This window comes from Phalacrocorax carbo, chromosome 6 (genome assembly GCF_963921805.1).
Source record: "Phalacrocorax carbo chromosome 6, bPhaCar2.1, whole genome shotgun sequence".
NCBI classification, from domain to species: Eukaryota; Metazoa; Chordata; class Aves; order Suliformes; family Phalacrocoracidae; genus Phalacrocorax; species Phalacrocorax carbo.
The window spans coordinates 15,127,533-15,145,156 of NC_087518.1; the positions used below are offsets into that span (position 1 = coordinate 15,127,533).

The following is a 17,624-nucleotide window of genomic DNA, read 5'->3' on the forward strand; positions in this document are numbered from 1 at the left end:
CTAACAAAATAGATATTTTCTTATTGTGGTAAAACTGCAGTCATTTTGGGAGGATAGATATCCTTTATTTTAATATAAATACCAGATTTAGAGGAAGCAATTATGAACAGAAGCAGGTAGTCTCTAAATGTTTGTACAAAAACAAACCCACCAAATTCCAGAGAACAGTATGTAATAACATACCTGCTTTTCTATTCCAGATATGAAGTGCATTCCAATCTTTATTATACAGCTACACTTCGATTTTTATTCCCGCCCTTCATGGATTATCATTGCAACTCATTTAGGTTGTCTTGAATACCCAGACTAATCTTCTCCCCCCTGTCCTGTTTTGTTTTAGGGAGGAATGGGGTAGTGAGTTCAAGGAGAGCTTGCAGAGCACATTGAGAACACCTGTAGCAGACAGTGTGCTGGAAGTATGACATAAGAATTAACCTTTTTCCATCTAGTTTATTGCAGTATGTTCACATGCTGGTACTTTGTTCTTGCTTTTTGTCCTAATTGTTTGGTACTTTGATTATACTTTTCTATTCATTATTTAATTATTGGATCTGGAATAAGGTACGTATACAGGCACTGGAATGTATCATTCTTCTAATCGATAATTATTAGTGGAAATAAAAATGAAGGCCCTGTATCCTGCAGTCTGGAAAAACATGGTTTTTACTCCTACTGCACCTTTTGCTTCCCTTTTTTCTTTCAACTTTTATATGTTACAGGATATTTCTGCTTCAGCCTATGTTAGTAGTTCTGGATGGTTGCAAGTTTGGTTTTGGTTTCTTTGGTTTTTATTTCCCCCCTCCCCTGGGCAGTGTTTTTTTTTTTAATTTCACTTTTTTCCTAAGAGGAATTTAGTTCATTGTTAAGTCAATAAGATGGCTTCCACTGATACCTTCTTCTGGTATCAATATTTCTAAATTAGCCTAAGCTGCTGATACTCAAATTACATTAAATAATACCAGTGCCGTGTAACTCTGATATGGTTGAACTATAGCCTCCTTGGACTTCTGGCAAAACCTCCTTTGATTTCAGTGCGCCCAGGGTTTCTCTTTTATGGTTTGCCCCTCTCTAAGTCTAAAAGATGTAACAAAACCAAAATAAAAAGTTTTTTTTCTTTTGTTTGGGCATAGAAATACTTTGTTTATACTGTCCTTTGAGTTAACAAAAATCAGAAAACAGTTCTTTGTTGAAGTGCTTGCCAGCCATTATAACTACAGCAAATTTAGTTGCTGAGAGGTATTACATGATGTTGTTCTCTTCTATTCTGTAGTAGCCTAGAACTCACATTTTGAGAGCTGGAGAGTAAAATAAGATTTGGGGGGAGAAATTTTATTTTATTCAAGGTCATTCGCATGTCTACTTAAATGTCTGCTTTTGTGCAAGATTGAATATTCGGTTAAGTAAAAGGAATGACCCTGGGAATTTCAGTGTGCAGTATTGTGTACAGTTTCCTAGCGGGATATTTATAGGACGTAGCCTTTAAAACAAAAATTGTTCTACCCATCAATTACAGAACATGTATTAGCACACATAAATTTAATATACAAGAATTAATTTAATGCAACAATGCCATCTCATCTAAAACTCTTTGCTGTGTTCTTGAATGGCATCAGACTCACCTGAGAAGTAGGTCCTTTTATATGCCCTGTGTCTAATTTTGCTTATTATTTCCATGTTATCATTAGTTTGATCTTTTCTATCTACAAAGCTAAAATTCTCCTTTGGGATCTTACTGTGTTGCATTTTGATTATTGCAACAACCCTTTTTTCCCTGACTTTAACAAAACCATTTTTGCCTTCCGTGTATGCAGCCAAATGTTATTACAGAAGCCATTTTCCTAGGTGATTACTTTGATCATGCTGTGCTGGGCTTTGCATTGCTCTAATGACTTCTATTTTGCATCAAACAGAAACTACAAAGGCTTTTGAAAGGATAGATAAATTATTTATCCCAATTTCCACAAATCATTCTGCCATTGAAGTGGTTCACTCCTGTTCCTGTATGGTCTAGAATACCAACCCTCATCCTTAATTTTTTTTTTTAAATCTGTGTGCTTCCCCACCCACCGCTACCCCCCCTAAAGCCCCATGCTTTCAGAAGGACCCTCCCCAAAAGTTACATGATGGTTAGAACAACCCTGGCAGCTGTTAAACATCTTGGGTTCTGAAACCAATGCCTGGTGTTAAAAGTATATGGCATCAATATTTTTTTTCTTGCTATATTTTCTGTTTAACAAGCATTGTAAGAACAAAATAACTTTATGGCTATGGGTTCATTTTGAAGTCTTCTCATGTTGTTCTAAAATATCTTCTGTTAACATCTCACTATTTAGTAGGGTCTTAAGATGACAGTATGTTCATATTCTTGCAGGGATTTGAAGATATAATAGTTGTCATCCATGTAGACTAAATCTATTTAAATAATGAAATCAGAATGTTTTATAAAACATACGAATATATATGTTTTGCTTTTCTGTTCAGTCAGTCGCTATGTTTTCAAGATCAATAGATGCAGAAATGCTGTTCTGATGCAATTTTGAGTTGTTTCTTAACTTTTAACATGATAACCAATATTTTATCTGTGGTGGTTGGAATTACTTTCTAAGAGTTTTTTTTCCATTTTCAATTATTGATGATCTCTGCTATTTTGGGAACAAAGTTAAGTGTGGTCGTTAGGGACCCATCCAAAATTCTTAGTTGTTGGGAAATGGAACACTTATGGTGGGCCATGGTTGCAGATTTGATGATGGAGATCACATAAAAGTAGGATGTGCTTGATCTTCTTGCCATATAGCAGTTTGTAGTTAACAACTTGACCAGAGATGAGATAGCCTTCAGAAATAACAGTTATTATTCTTGACCCAAGAAAGAAGTATTAGGAAAACTGTTTCTTATTTATATTATATATTTCAATTAAAACTTGTTATAGTAACTTCTGTACCATATGGAATTACTTCATTGTATTTACACTTGGGAAGATAGTTATTTTGTAATTTTAAATTTAACCTTTTTGTAACCCAAAGTAAAACATTCCTGGGAATGGCTTCTCGATTCCCTGATTCTTGACTGGGGATATAAACAAAGAAGTTGTGTCATAGTGTGAGCTGTTGGTGCCTGTTTGAAGATGTTATGTCCAATTTCAATTGTCTCTTAGAGATTAGTCAAATTGTTGCTAATGCCATATCATCTTTAAGGTCATACAATACAGTTGGTACTGGCAGTGGGTTAGTTCTAACATTTGTTGATGCATTATCAGTGTTTGCAAGGACACTTCTTTTTGAAGTTATACCATGGTTTTCCTCCCCCGTCATAGGGAGAGGATGTGGATAACAGAAAGATGATTTAATTTCTTTGTGTTTATTTTTGTCTGACTTTTTTGTACGGTATGTCATAGCACATGGGAATTGAACAACATTTCTAAAAAGATTAAGGGACCACAGTAGTGGAATATTGCAATTTGGATAATCACTGTGGTAATTTGGATTGTAAGGCATTGTGTGATCTGCAAAATCGTATTCAGGACCAAATGTGGAGTTTTCTGCACTGGATTGTCAGTGAATATTGTAGCGTGAAAGAAGGCATCTCAGTTTCAAGATTGCTCTGCTGTAGTTGAGATATTAGACTGTTCTTATGGTTTGTAAAACACTTAATAGTCTCACTCTTTTGCCTGACTACCATCACTCTTTCCCATGGATGTCTTGTAATCTGTATCAAAGAATTTAAAGTTGCTTAAATTTGGGTCTAGAAACGCTGCTGGCATCTCCTTGGCTATAGTCTAGAAAAGAGTACTTCCTGCTCAGGAGAACATGAAATCAACCTCAAGGTTTGTGTTCTAAATATTTATTCAAGAAGCACAGATGTTCTCTTAATTTGAAGATATTCAAATTGGCAAAAATAACTAACTAGAAGATGAGTAATAGTGCACAGTTTTTATGAAATTAATAGGTGGGTCTGTTTTTTAAAGTAAATAGATAAATAAAGCTTCTGATCCAAAACTTTCTTCCAAAGAAACCTGAAATGCTGACAGTATTCTTTGGGTATGACTTCATGGAACGACTTAAGCTGAGCTAGCAGTTTATATAGCTATTAGGATTAGCCTTTTCTCTGTCATATGCTTATTCACACCTGTGCCCTTTTCCACCATTTACCTTCAGTGAGTTCTGGTGCTTTTCTCATGGCACAGTAGCCTATTCTGCTCACAAAACCAGCAGAAACGAAACCTGGCAAAAGAAAATATTGTTATGTTTTTGGACTGCTGACTTAGCTGCGTGATGAGTGCTAGAGCTGGCATCAGGTGGCAGGGAAGGACTACACAGAGAGAGGGTACAGTGCCGGTGGAAGAGCATGAGAAGAGTGAGGAGCAGGAATTTGGGTAGAGGAGTGGGGAAATGAGGTTTATACTTTTACGAGTGGCAAATCGTTAATTTGCCTCAGCCATACTGTAAAATCCTATTCTTTGTCAGCACTTTGAGACTTTATTTGCATCTTGAGTACAGCACTTCCCAAAGTAAAATCTCATTCCAAAATTAATAAAAATAATGAAATATTAATGAAGGGTAGAATGTCATTAACTCAGATAACTTCTCAGGACGGGAGAGAATCATACTAACAGGCAAATACTGTAAAACTTATCACACTGAACACAATGAAATGTATAGCAAGGTTTGAAATTTATACAACTAGGCAAATGAATTAATAGGAAAAGAAAACTCAAAAGGCTCAAGTATATTCTTTTTCTTTTCTGCTTTTATTTATGACCTGAAGAAGGACCTATGTACCTGAAAGCTCTTCTGTGTTGTTTGGGGGTTTTTTGTTTTGGTTTGGGGTTGGTTTGGGTTTTTTGTTTGGTTTGGGGTTTTGTGTCCTGTGTGGTTCCCCCCCCCCCCCCCCCCCCCCCCAGTTATATAATTTGGTCTAATAAACCATATTAACCCCAAACTTTGCTCTGCATATTGCAGTTGGAGGGCGTGGTTGGAAGAATAAACTAAGTGGCATTTGGCCAGTATTATATGTGAGATCAGTTACAGAGTGTGTGAAATCCCTGTTACTTCTTAATAGAATAGAATTTTCTTCTTGCTCATATGTAAGCATACACACATACTGAAGCATACAGCAAAAGATTAAAAAATACTATCCTGTCTGAGGATAAATATTATGGAGTTCCTAATGTAATATAAATGTTGTTATAATAAAATTTGATTAAACAAAAAATAGACCACTACTGCATTAGAGACAATGGTTTCTTACAAAGAAATTTGTTACTTAATTCTCCAGTCAGCAGGAGTGCTCTGGAGAGAAATTCCTGCTCCCACACTGCCTGTAACTTAAATAACAGTATTTTAATTAATTTAGTCTCATTTAAATATCATACAAGTGGTTCCAGTAATTTCCTCTCCCTAGAATGCATCTTTCAATGTAAAATTTCAGGAAAGGACACTACACTTTGGGTCATCATTTCACCCTCTACAGAAATTGACTGGCTGTTTAAAATCCACATCGATAAATCAGTACAATCCTTCCCACCTCCTCTCTGCTCTCCCCAGCGAAGTAGACAAGCTCAACCAACTTCTTTGTTACAAGCGTAACTTATAACGGTCATTTTATCCAGCCTCACCACACCCTGTGCATTCCCTCATGAGGGACCACCATGGTTCATCATTAGTTAGCACTGCTGCGTGTGGTAGAGGGGTGGAGAAGCATGAATCCTTCCTGATCTTTCTGGGCGGGCCATCGTTAGTCTTGAGCTGCAAACCAGTCACCATAACAGTTTTTATATATGAATCTGAGGCAGCTTTAAGAGTGGGTTATTATTGTCTTTCTAAGGGAAGCTCGTGGAGGCAGCGACTCTGTCTCAGTGCAAATGCAATTGTTAGAGGGCATCCTTTAACTGTGGAGTACTTTCTGTAGTAATCATTACATGCATTTAGCAAAATGAAAACAAATAAACAAAACAGGCCATTCTATGATTTTATGATCTGTTTGTCTCCCAGTGCAGAATTGTTCTGCAGGCTACATTTATATGAAGAAACAATGTATGCATGTCTGCCTTTGAAAGCCTGCAGAATGTTTTACAAGCTGGATGTGTGTTTATACAATAAAACATTAATGATTATTTGCATGAGAATCATGTCTCTCCATCAGTTCAACATGAACGTACTTCAGTATAAATGTGGTATTTTGAAATAGCCATCATTCAGAGTCGAAGATGATGGAGACTCCTGCTATTTATTAATTGTATTTGACAGAACTTTGGGGAATAGGTCAGAGCATCTTGGCTGCAAATCTCAAAGCACAGCCCATGGTAACAGTGAAGAAATATAACTTCCTCCTTCTCTTATTACTCCATAAACTACACAAATAAGGGTCATATGAAAGGTAGTCTTCAAATGGAGAATCTAGACAGAAGAGAAATTTGGGGTTCGGTTTGTTAATGTCAGGTGTTCCCCAGAGATGTATTTCTTTGTTCTGTACTGATCTTTCCAGGATTAGTACTCTACCAGGAAAAATTACAGCTGTGGCTTTTGAGAGAACATTTTTAATGGTAGTCATTTATCCCATAATCATATTTTTATTGGAATTTCTCAGCACTAATGTGTTTAATCAAGTGGTCTCTTCCTAACATTTATTACCTAGTAAATTGTAACTCTCATTACCATGTGTACAATCCGTATTTGCAATGTGGAAATTGCAGTTTCTTGAACAGCTGTGTAACTGCCTGAGAAATACCCTTTATCAAGCAGTTCATATGTTTTCTAGCTGCCCACTCATCATTGTCAGTGTTTCTGCATGCTAGCTCCCAAGCAGACCCAAATTGATAATGTTTAGTTGAAATGACTGCTTCAAAAGATTTCTTTCGGTTGTTTGCATGTGTTTTTTGTTTTGGTGGTTGTTTTTTGTTTGTTTTGGATTTGTTTTTCTGAGAGGAAAGCTTTCTAACGATTACCCTGAAGAGATATTGGGGTATGTTGAAGAGAGGCTTTAGAGATACTCAATAAATGGAGAATTGTTATTACTAGCTTGGCTAACTTTTGCTGGTCATAGTAGGAATAGTAGCTTTCCTTTGAATATTCTTGGGAAAATCATACCTCTCCTAGGTAGTGGCTTCTGAGTGGTTTGGTTTGGGTTTTTTTTGTTTGTGTTGGGTTTTTTTTTTGTGAAACCACGTACATAGGATGGGTAGATCTAAGAGAGAATACTTCATAAAGTGCAAACTACTAAGATTTTTCTTTTTTTTTCCTTGAAATGCGTATGAAATATTTCTGCTTAATTTCAGGTTTTTAAGGTAGGTAAAATTTCCAGAAACACCATATACCAAGTACTCTTTGCACACTTAGCCAAAATTGTATAGGAGATTCTGGTCCTTGACAACACACTTTACATTCAATCTTTTACTCCCTCCATGACTGTGGAGTAACTTAGCTAGACAGCAGAGCTACTCTACTCAGGATGACTCAGACACTACTGGATAACCTGATATTTTTACAGCAATTAATCTGTTTTGAAAAGAAAGCAATGGGCTGTTTATTGTTCTTAATATAATTTTCTTAAAATAAGCTGGGAATATAGCACATCTGAAGATGACAGTGATGGCAGTTGGTTTTGTTGGTTTGTTTGGAGTTTTTTTTAAGCATTAGACCCTTTCTTAAATTCTTGCCTTGTTGTTGGAAACTTGTCACATAGGCATATATTTCACCAAGAAAGTATGTATGTGTATAAATTTGTATTTCTAAGTCATCAGAATGGACAGATCCAAAGGAAAATCTCCCATAAATATGAATCACAGGAGAAATACAGTTAGTGTTTTTCTTTGAGCTTTGCTGGTTGTAATTAAGAAAATAAATAATTAGACTGAATTGTTGCAACCAAGGCTAGGCTGAGTCTTAGGCATCGCAGTCAAACACAGACCAAAAACAAGCTAAGGGCTGTTTTACATTGGGTGAGCAAAGAAAAGCAGAGGCAGGCAGACAGACATTCAGTCTTTTACTTCTTGGCATACCAATATTTTAACAAAAATTAATTGTTTGGTTTTTTTTCTAACAGCTTGGCAAAACAGATTTTGACTTTTAATAGGGAAAGCAGTCACATTAGCATATCAGGAGGAAGAAGGTAATCAACATCTGGGTGTAGACATCTCAAAATATTTCTGTTTAATCACAGATTCTGCATTTCTGCCCAAAGGCGGTTAAAATGTGTTGGCAAAGATCCTGTTAAAACCAGACTTAAACAAAACAACTCAAATCTTTAAACGATCTATTTGTGGGTTCTGTTCCTTAGGCAGTATTCAGCTTTAATTGATGATTTTCAGTTCCACTGAACTCCTTAAAGCCCATGACTTTGATGGTTGAAGATTCTTCACTCCATTGGGCTTTTCCTTATTTAAACAGCTAGACTAAATGTTTCAGTTCCTTTTGCTGCTGCTTAGCATACTGGCTTCTTAACTGTCCTTTAAAAGGAAACAGGTTTTGTTGTTGTTTTTTATTTTGCTATAGTATTTTGGATCCTTTGAGAAACCTTTAATCAACTGCTTTTTAATTTTGAAATTACTTTGATCAAGCTATATGAATCTCAAAGATTAGCATAAGAGAAAAAGGAATTCTAGCCACATATAAGGATATCTTTAAGGTTCAAAACCTAAATATTTCAATGGACTTTGCCATGCAGACAGATGCTTTTGTAATAATTACTTCAGTATTGGGTTTTGAATGTGTGAGGAAACTAACTAAAGGCATTGGTGTAAACAAGACAATCATAGGACGGTTTGGGTTGGAAAGGACCTTCAAAGATGATCTTGTCATTATGCCCCTGCCATGGACAGGGACACCTTCCACTAGAGCAGGTTGCTCAAAGCCCCACCCAACTTGACCTTGAACACTTCCAGGGATGGGGCATCTACCACCTCTCTGGGCAACCTGGTCCAGTGTTTCACCACCCTCATTGTAAAAAATTTTTTTCCTTATATCCAGTCTAAATCTACCCTCCTTAAGTTTAAAACCATTACCCCTTGTCCTGTCACAACAGGCCTTGCTAAAGAGGTTGCGCCCACCCTCCCTATAGTCCCCCTTTGAGTACTGGAAGGCTGCAGTAAGGTCTCCCTGCAGCCTTCTCTCCTCCAGGCTGAACAACCCCAACTGTCTCAGCCTGTCTTCACAGGAGAGGTGCTCCAGCCCTCGGATCACCTTTGTGTCCCTCCTCTGGACCTGCTACAACAGGTCCATGCCCTTGTGCTGAGGGCTCCAGAGCTGGATGCAGTACTCCAGGTGGGGTCTCACAAGAGCAGAGCAGAGGGGGAGAATCACCTCCCTCGACCTGCTGGTCATGCTTCTTTTGATGCAGCCCAGGATATGGTTGGCTTTTGGGCTGCAAATGCACTTTGCAGGGTCATGTTGAGCTTCTTATCAACCAACACCCCTAATCATAGGACAACTCTGTCAGTGAACTTCAGTCCTGAACCAGGTCAATGATAGTAGGCACTTTTTCTTGAGCAGGGCTTTCCAGGGTTACCAAATAGTTTACTTACTTCTCCCTGACAGATAAGTAACTGTTAGACTAAATTGTGCCTTTGGCCTAAGTAAATAATAATAATAAAAAAACCCCAAACCACAAAACCCAGTTCCAGAAATCCAGAAACGGCAAAACTGACGCACTGCGTCTGCTGTGCGATCTAGTCACTAGCATTGTTTTTTCTTAGTTTCTTTTTTGAAAGTAGTTTGTAATTCAGATCTAATTTTTTATGGTGTTACTGTATATTTGTAGGCTAAGTATAATTTTTTGAATGACCCACTGACCTCCAGTCTTACAAGATTCTTTAGTGGTATTACTGAAACCTTTATTTTTTCAGCTATATAATGGGAGTTCACTAGGGAGTCTTTCAGCCCAAGTTTATGAAATGACATTTGGCTCTGCTTGGGAGTGTGTGCACAGACACACAATACAGTGGCTACTGATGGACAGTCACTTTGCAATTTAAATTAAGGTAGAAATGAAAAGTAAATGTACATCAGTACTGGCTAAGTTTGTAAGACCTTTCAGAATGGACTCCGTGTTGTAGTTGATACATAATACAGAAGGGACTCAATACCATGACTAAACTGACATGGTTTTGATTATGAATGCACATAGCATTCTACAGACAAATTCAGTTCTCTGGAAGAGAGAATTGTTTGAAGTGGAACCATTGTGTTATTCCATCAGATTATATGATAGTTCAAGTTAGGTGCTTTTCATCAATGAACTTTGGGTCCAAATATCAGTTCTAAAACCATATTTACTCTCTTTTGGTGAAGTAAACAAACATACAAAGAGTGTAATGAATCCTGTTTCAGATGTTCATTGCAGTCCAATCTTGTAGGTGCAAGATGCTCTGAAACTTGTTGGTATGAAGGTCCTGCCTATTTTTAAGTATCATGTTCCTCTTAAGACAGAGTCTTCTCTTGTTTCTCAAGAATACTTAGTCAAGCTGAAGCACACTGGCCTGATTAATGGAGAAATGACAGAATCCCTCTCAGCATATATTTTGCATGTGTAAACCAAAGTTTGTTATTTCAATCTCCAAACCAGTACACTCTTGTCCTGTGTGAAATGCTCTTTATGCTGTGAAGCATGTTACAGGATTAGAATGCTTTGAGGACAAGCCCTGAAGGCATTTTGTCTGATTTAAGTGAAGCAGGTTTTTAAAATGGTGTTAGCATTCATAAACAAACATACAAAAATGGTATTTGAAATCAAGGCTTCTTGGGCTTAAATGGTTACACAGCAGCTGCAGCATTCTCAGGAGGTTCTTGACCATTTTATACAACCTGTGTGTATTGGTGTTTTGATGTGCTTGCAATGTGAGGAGAAACTGTCCAACATTATCACATTGTGCTCAGAGGTATGTCCTCTGAAGGTCACACTCTGAAGGTTTCGTATTTTTTGAAGTATGGAAAGGAAGGGGGCTGCAGCAAAGATTGATCTAACCTAATACCAAATCTCCAGTGGTGGTCAGCAGTAGATGCTTAGGGAAGAGTACAAAACAGAAATAGCCTGTCATGGTGTTTCCCCAAAATACTGTCCCAGTAGCCGAGAACTTGAGTCTGAGCAGCTTGCTTAGCAGCAGCATCTTATGACAAATACTTCCACTGTATGTAACAGAAAAATTGTACATAATGTGAAGAATTAGCTCCTTTTTCTTTGCTCTGAATCTGCCACCATCTGGTAAACCAGATCTGATGCACCATTTTTTCCCCCTCTAGTTGAATGCAGTGAAAAATCATTCCCTATTTGAATTCTTTGTATGGTTTGTAGATCTTCATCATGTCTGCTCTGATTTCTCTCTTTTCTCTGAAGTGTCCTGTCTGCTTAACTGTTCTCTACATGAAAGCTGTTTGATGCCTCTTGTCAGCACTTTTGCTTTCAGCGAGCCTTGTCCCACCCTACTATGATGGAGATGAGGTGAGTGGTACTGCACATAACAGCCAAAATATTCAAACGTCACATGTTCTTCTAGAATAATTGGACATCTAGAAGTACTGATAACTTCATTCTAGCAATTTTCCAGGAATTCCAGGGTTGGGAAACTATTGGGGATTTTTGTTTTATGAGGAGACTACTACAAAATAGAGAGGTCTGTGTAACAGGCAGCAGGATAGCATCTCTGGCTCTACTGAGGTTGTGCCTGAAAAGGCCTAGGAGGGTAAGTGTGAGAGGCATATGTTTGGGATATTGGTGAAGTCAAGCGTAAGTGTCCAAATGAGGACTATGCCTGCCATTTGACTAAGCTAATTCTAAAGAGATTGTTATCTGATTAACAACTTCTAGGAAAATAAATGCTTGTAAAGCAACATCTATCATACAATCTGCCTTTAAAACCAGTTAATTCTTTCAGACTCTGTGAAGTTATTCTCGGTTGTGCTGCTTCCCTTTGGCTGAAAATATCCTTCCCTCCTCCCCCCGTCCAGCTTCCTCCTCAGTTTCCTTTTCCTCGTCTCCCACATACTCTTTTTGTCTGATTGGTCCTGTATTGTAGACAGGGCCCCTAACACTTCCTCTCTCTTTTCAGGAAATTTTCACTATCTTTGTCCTAAGGTAGACATCAAACAGAATGTGCCTGGCTCCACAGGCACTGAAATGCTCTATAAGATAAGTTAGGCAAAGGTATTTTTCCACTTTCTCGGCTTGTTACAATGAGGGGTGCGGGCAGGCTTGCAGGCTTGCTCTTTGGCTAAACAATAGCGACAAATGTGGAATTTCAAAAACACAAGAAACAAACCCCTGCTTGCCAGACAGGAAAAAGCAACAATATGGGTGAAGAGAAGAAAGGCAAGGGAAAAAAAAAAAAAAAAAGCACCGCTGTATGTTGTGGCAGCAGAACATGATGCAGCATTCCTTCTCTGAGCCGCAGGAGCATTGCACGCAGAATGGCGATGCCGCTGCCGTCCCTAGGACTGCAGTGTGTATTTGGGACACGACTGCTGTGCCATCTGAGGCTGCTGTTAGTTGCCAGGAAGCCCTGCGCTCCTGTCAGATCCTTACTTAGCCGCCTGAAAAGCCCGACACTAATCGAATCGCTGTTAGCCCGTGAGGAGCGAACGGCAACGCTGGGTTAGATTTTTCCGTTTGTGATTTGGTTGTTGGCGCGGGGCGGCGCCGCTTCCCCGCCCCGGGGCGGGCCCTGCGGGGCAGCGCCGCGCCCGCCCGCCCGCGCGCCCGCCCGCCCGCCCGCCGCCGCCGCGCGCCGCAGCCTAAGGCAGCAGCTCTCGGTTCCAGGACTGCCGAGCGCCGGGGAGGGGAGGCTCGGCTTTGTCCTCGCGTTTTGTACTCGGACGGAGTCAGCTGTGACCCCCGAAACCGCCCGTCCTGCCGCCACGATGGTGGCCAAGGATTATCCCTTTTACCTTTCCGTCAAGAGGACGAATTGTGCCTTGGAAGCGCGGACAGTGACTAGCCCAGTTAAAGAGACCGAGGTACTTAATCCACCGGTGGTACGGTTGCAACTTTATTTTCCTTTGTAGTGTCATCTGTATTGCCGTGGGGAAGAGTAATGTTCTTTGAAAATAGGCTTCTATGTGTAGATAGTTGGTTTGTTCCAGCATCCGTCACTGTTGTCTCCAGATGTTGAACTTTCCTTTGGAATAAGGCAAGGAACCAAAAAATCCTAGATTTTTGTAATCTGTTAATTTAAGGAATTAAAATTAATCTTTTAAGTAGTTAATTGAGAAATACCTGTTTTAGACATATAGTTTAATGTCATTTATGTGTATTTTATTCTAGTGCTAACCATTACTTATAAATTGTTCAACTTATGCAGGAACTGGCTTTATACTTTGTTGACTGGAGGGAATCTATAAAATGGTGTCTTAAAGCCATTTCCTCATCAGCAATAAACCAAGAAATTAATACGATAACACAGGTAACTGAAAACTGCCCTATCAGCAGGTTGACTACTCTGTTTCTTTAAAAAGCATGAAGTTCTCTCAAGTGATACTAAAAAACTTACTCATTCATCCAAATTCAACATATTAATTTGCAAAATTATCTTGAATGGTGAAACTTACCAGGAACAATGTTCATGGAAGACTTAAACACTTGATACTTTAGGTTAAATTTGCATTGTGTGCTCATTTGGAAAGAAAGCAGTGACCTTAAGGATTCTGTCTAGGTGTGCTGGAGGAAGAATAAGTTTCTATGGAAGTTTTTATCACTTATATATGTGTAGCTTCTTCATTAGTCTTGTTTGCTGGGTAACTTGAAGACAGTGTACTAAATTGGGTGCATTTAGTACAACTATATAAAAGATTAATTATGTCCAGCATTTGAATAAAGCTAAAGTATAAGTAACATAAACCAAATTACTGTTAAGCATGGTACTTAAGCTAAGAACTAATGAGAAGATGCTATAGTCTTGCTTTTTAGTGTACTTTTACATAAAGGCATTTAATTATTGTGGTTAACAAAAGCGGGATTTTTTTTTTCAGCTGTGTGATTTTGAAAACTAACACCCTGAGTGTGTGTTTTACATAGATGCATACGTATACATAAGCTGTTAAGTACCAAATGGTTCTCTTAAGGGTACTCATTTTACTAACTATAATATTAAAGAAATGTGCTTTTAGCCTTTACTGCATGAAGGGGTTTTTGTGAATTAACAGAATAGTCAAATCTGAAAAGTTGGAGTGTTGCTCTCTTACAGTTAGGAAGCGCAGCTTAATTATAGTAAAAATTCAAAGAAAAGGTCTCAATTAAAGTTTAGAATATGAGGAAGTATCTAATAACAGATGTGATCAATCAAAATTACAATGTGCAAACAGTTGTTTTGGATTTATAATCTTTCAGTTTGTGTTTTATGCGAATAGGAAAATGTACCCTGTGTTTTCAGGCTGTTATCTGGGAGTATGATGGACTTCAAGCATTCTGAAAAATAAACTTTTAAACATCTTCCTGTTTGTCTTAGAGGGGTATGAAAAGACCACCTGCCACTCTAAAAATTTGGTTAAGGAAGCAGAAATCGAAGTACTCTTTGGGAAAGGCATTATAAGGATAGATGCATGCAACCTGTTTCTTTGAAGTCTGTCGATATGGGGTGGTGGGGAAATCCACATTTCTTCTCAAGCTCTAATGTTAAGCTGTTCGTCCATCCTTTAGTATTTACAAGTCTAAATAAAGCTGTTGGGCACCTCCTACCACAATTTTGTGTTACTACACCAGAAAGCTAGCTTGCGTTAAGAGTTATGAATTTGTGGCTTTGAAAACCCGAGTTTCATTTTAATTATTAGCATGTGAGGTTGGTTGATTTATTTAATGACCTAACTTGTGGATAGATGTTGATATGTGTGGAATAGAACAGATTTTCTGCTACATAGATGTGTTTTGGCTTTAAATTAGAACTCAGGATTATAAAATACTTCATCTGACCTTACAAAACAATAATCTTCTAGTGTTTGTTTTGAACAAATGCAAAATATAGTCTGGAAGATCATATACACTAGTACTTACATGGGATGAAATTCAGCCAAAACCTGAGCGTATACTGAACGGTTAAAATTTTCCCAAATTTCCAGCTGGGTCTCTGGGTAACAAGCTGAAGCTTATGGGCAATAGATTAGTTCTTCCTTGCTTTTGGACTTCACCTGGAGCCTGCAGAACAGCTGTGGAAAACCAGCAATATTTCTGAGGAACAAGTCAGTGGCACAAAAGAGAACAGAGGTTTTCTACTTAAGAGTTCTTTCTTTAAGCCACACTGGCTTCCTTGGCATAAACTCCATAGAAGTAGCACAGTCACAAAAAATTATAAATAAATACCCAAAATGTATGTGAACAGTAAAAATCTGGATTCTGAGAAAAGGCTAGTGTACCTCTAGTGAAAGTACAATCATCATAATTCTTTCTAAATGCAGTTTAAGGCCAACAAAACACTTCAGTGTCTGAGGAATGAGTTAATATAGGAAATACTGGAAATATTTGCTATATTAGGAAATACAGGAAATGGGTTAGTATAGGAAATAGGAAATATAGGCCTTTACATACATCATTGCATACCCCACATGAAATAATGTGGTACAATACTAGGTGTAAACAGTACAGAGATGTTGGGCTCTTTCCAGCTTTTTCATAATAAAAAAATAGAGAGTAAAACTTGAAATGTGCTTGCTTCAAGATATAACAAGCCCCACATCTTTCCCAATGATATATATATACCCACACACCATTAACTATGTTTCACTGGTTAAAACAGCTCCCTTATCACCACCTCTAAAGGAAACAAAGTGAAGCAGAGCCAGTGGATGGGCAGCAGATAAGAAAGAGCTCGCACAATCACGGAATGAGGTTTAAAGGTCTGAAGTCGTGGGAAGATGTGAATTCCTTAGAGTAAGGATGTTCTGTTCTGCTGTACAGGATCTAATACAGTGCCTGGGTTTAGGCTCTAAAAACTACAATGGTGGCATAGAATCCCTTTGTATCTCCGGTATGTTGTATGTCTGCTTACATCTCCTAAGCTAAAGAAATCTTGGCCCTAGGAACCAGGGCTGTTTGCAATCTGTCTTTTGTTGTCTCCTGATATCCTCACTATTTTGATGTGCAGGAGGTTTAGGCTGCCTCCTGCTCAGCACCCTGTTTAATTCAGAGTGGGGAGCGCAGGAAAGTTAACCTGAAGGGTAACCCACAGGCCTCTGGGCCATGGCACATCGTTAACATGAGAACCAGGCATGGAGCCAGAGGGAGAGGGGCCAAAAGATTGAGATAAACTGCAAGTCATGAATTTTCTTTGATCTTCATAAATGTATGTATTTAATTTTAAATGAAATATTAGCAAGCTGCAGTTTTGATATATTTCAGGTAAGTGTATGTGCAGTGTAACTGTAGTGAGCTACATGTGGAAACATGTCAAACCCCCACACTCGGAATTGCTGATCTGTTCTGCTTAATGGCAATTTGAAACAAACAGCTTGCCTTTATTTTTCCATTTAGTAAGTTGCTGTATGATGTCTGTTTGTTAATTGGTAGTCCAGCTTCATGTCCAGTTTGTTCCAGAATGGAAAAGGTCTGTCTTAGGTAGTCTGTACAAGCAGCTTCTAATGAGAGGAAATGCAGAATTTAATCAACTCTACATTAGCTGTCTGGGTTTTTCAGAGCTTCTGTTACTTGTGTTAATTCACCTCGGTGTAAAGTTTTCTGTTAATTCACCTTCATTTCCTAACTGCTGGTAGACATACTGATTTCTCGATATTGCAGATGAATGATTAGTCAAGATAGCTGGATGCAACTTGTCCTTATGCTACTGACACTTCAGTGGTTCGGTCTTGCATACGGCAAATGAAATCTGAGGTCTTAAGAGTGGTGACTGATGAGGACAGCCTGCTTGCAGTGAGGAGCCCATCTTTGATGAACATATGATGCAACAGCGTGCTGCAAATTTCAGCTGATTTTCTTTGAGAACACTTCACCACTTCTCTATATGGCTTTTCATTGTACCCTGACTATTGTTTCAGGTCCTCTTCTTTTTAACACTGATTAAAATAAAACATCTCTGGGTTTTGCTTTATTTGCTTGAGACTGGCAGACGAGGAAATAACAAATGTCTTCCCGCTCCCATCAGAGAGCACAGGTGGTAGATGGAACCTTGTGGATTTGAAGGAAAGTTGTATCATTGATACACACAATTTATTGGCTGATGAGGTTGCCTTTATGTATCAGTTTACTTAAATCCCTTAAATCCTTCTTGCGATGCCGGCAGTTTTACTGGTGGAATGCCTCTCTCAGGTTTTAGGATGGATTTGTGTGAATGATTACAGAACCTTTGTGCAGCACTGAACTATACTTAGAACTGCTTTAGAGTCACCTACTTCATTTTTCATGACCATCAGCCTCAGGTCTAGAGGAGTGAATGTTATAGAATTTCCCAATCAGAATATTTCTAAGATACTGTGAAGCAAAGGTAAATTCTCTGCTCTTTCAAGTATTAAAAACCATAGTCTTTATTAACGCCAGTGACAAATGAGAATTTAGTTCTAGTTTTAGATTTGCTTCTCTCTGAAGGTGCAAAAAAGCCTGAGATGCCTGGCTGAATTTACTTTTAGGTTGTTTGCTGTATTAAGAGACTCTGTTGTAACACAGATTGCTTTTTCTATTTTAACCTTTTTTGTTTGTTT

The 17,624-nt window shown here is 38.3% G+C and overlaps 1 protein-coding gene across 7 annotated transcripts in view; it reads left to right on the top strand.

Annotated features, from left to right (window-relative positions):
- ARHGEF3 (Rho guanine nucleotide exchange factor 3) overlaps positions 1–17,624 on the top strand; it is a 142,236-nt gene that overhangs the window by 98,417 nt on the left and 26,195 nt on the right. Inside the window, exon 1 of one of the 7 annotated variants that reach the window (XM_064453865.1) lies at positions 12,689–12,941. The exons of 4 other annotated variants lie outside the window; for them this stretch is intronic. In XM_064453865.1, the coding sequence (XP_064309935.1) occupies positions 12,846–12,941 (96 nt within the window). In that variant the 5' untranslated portion in view covers positions 12,689–12,845. Of the gene's footprint in view, positions 1–12,688; positions 12,960–17,624 lie in introns of those variants that run through there. 2 more of the 7 variants (XM_064453862.1, XM_064453863.1) reach the window with 2 other exon arrangements.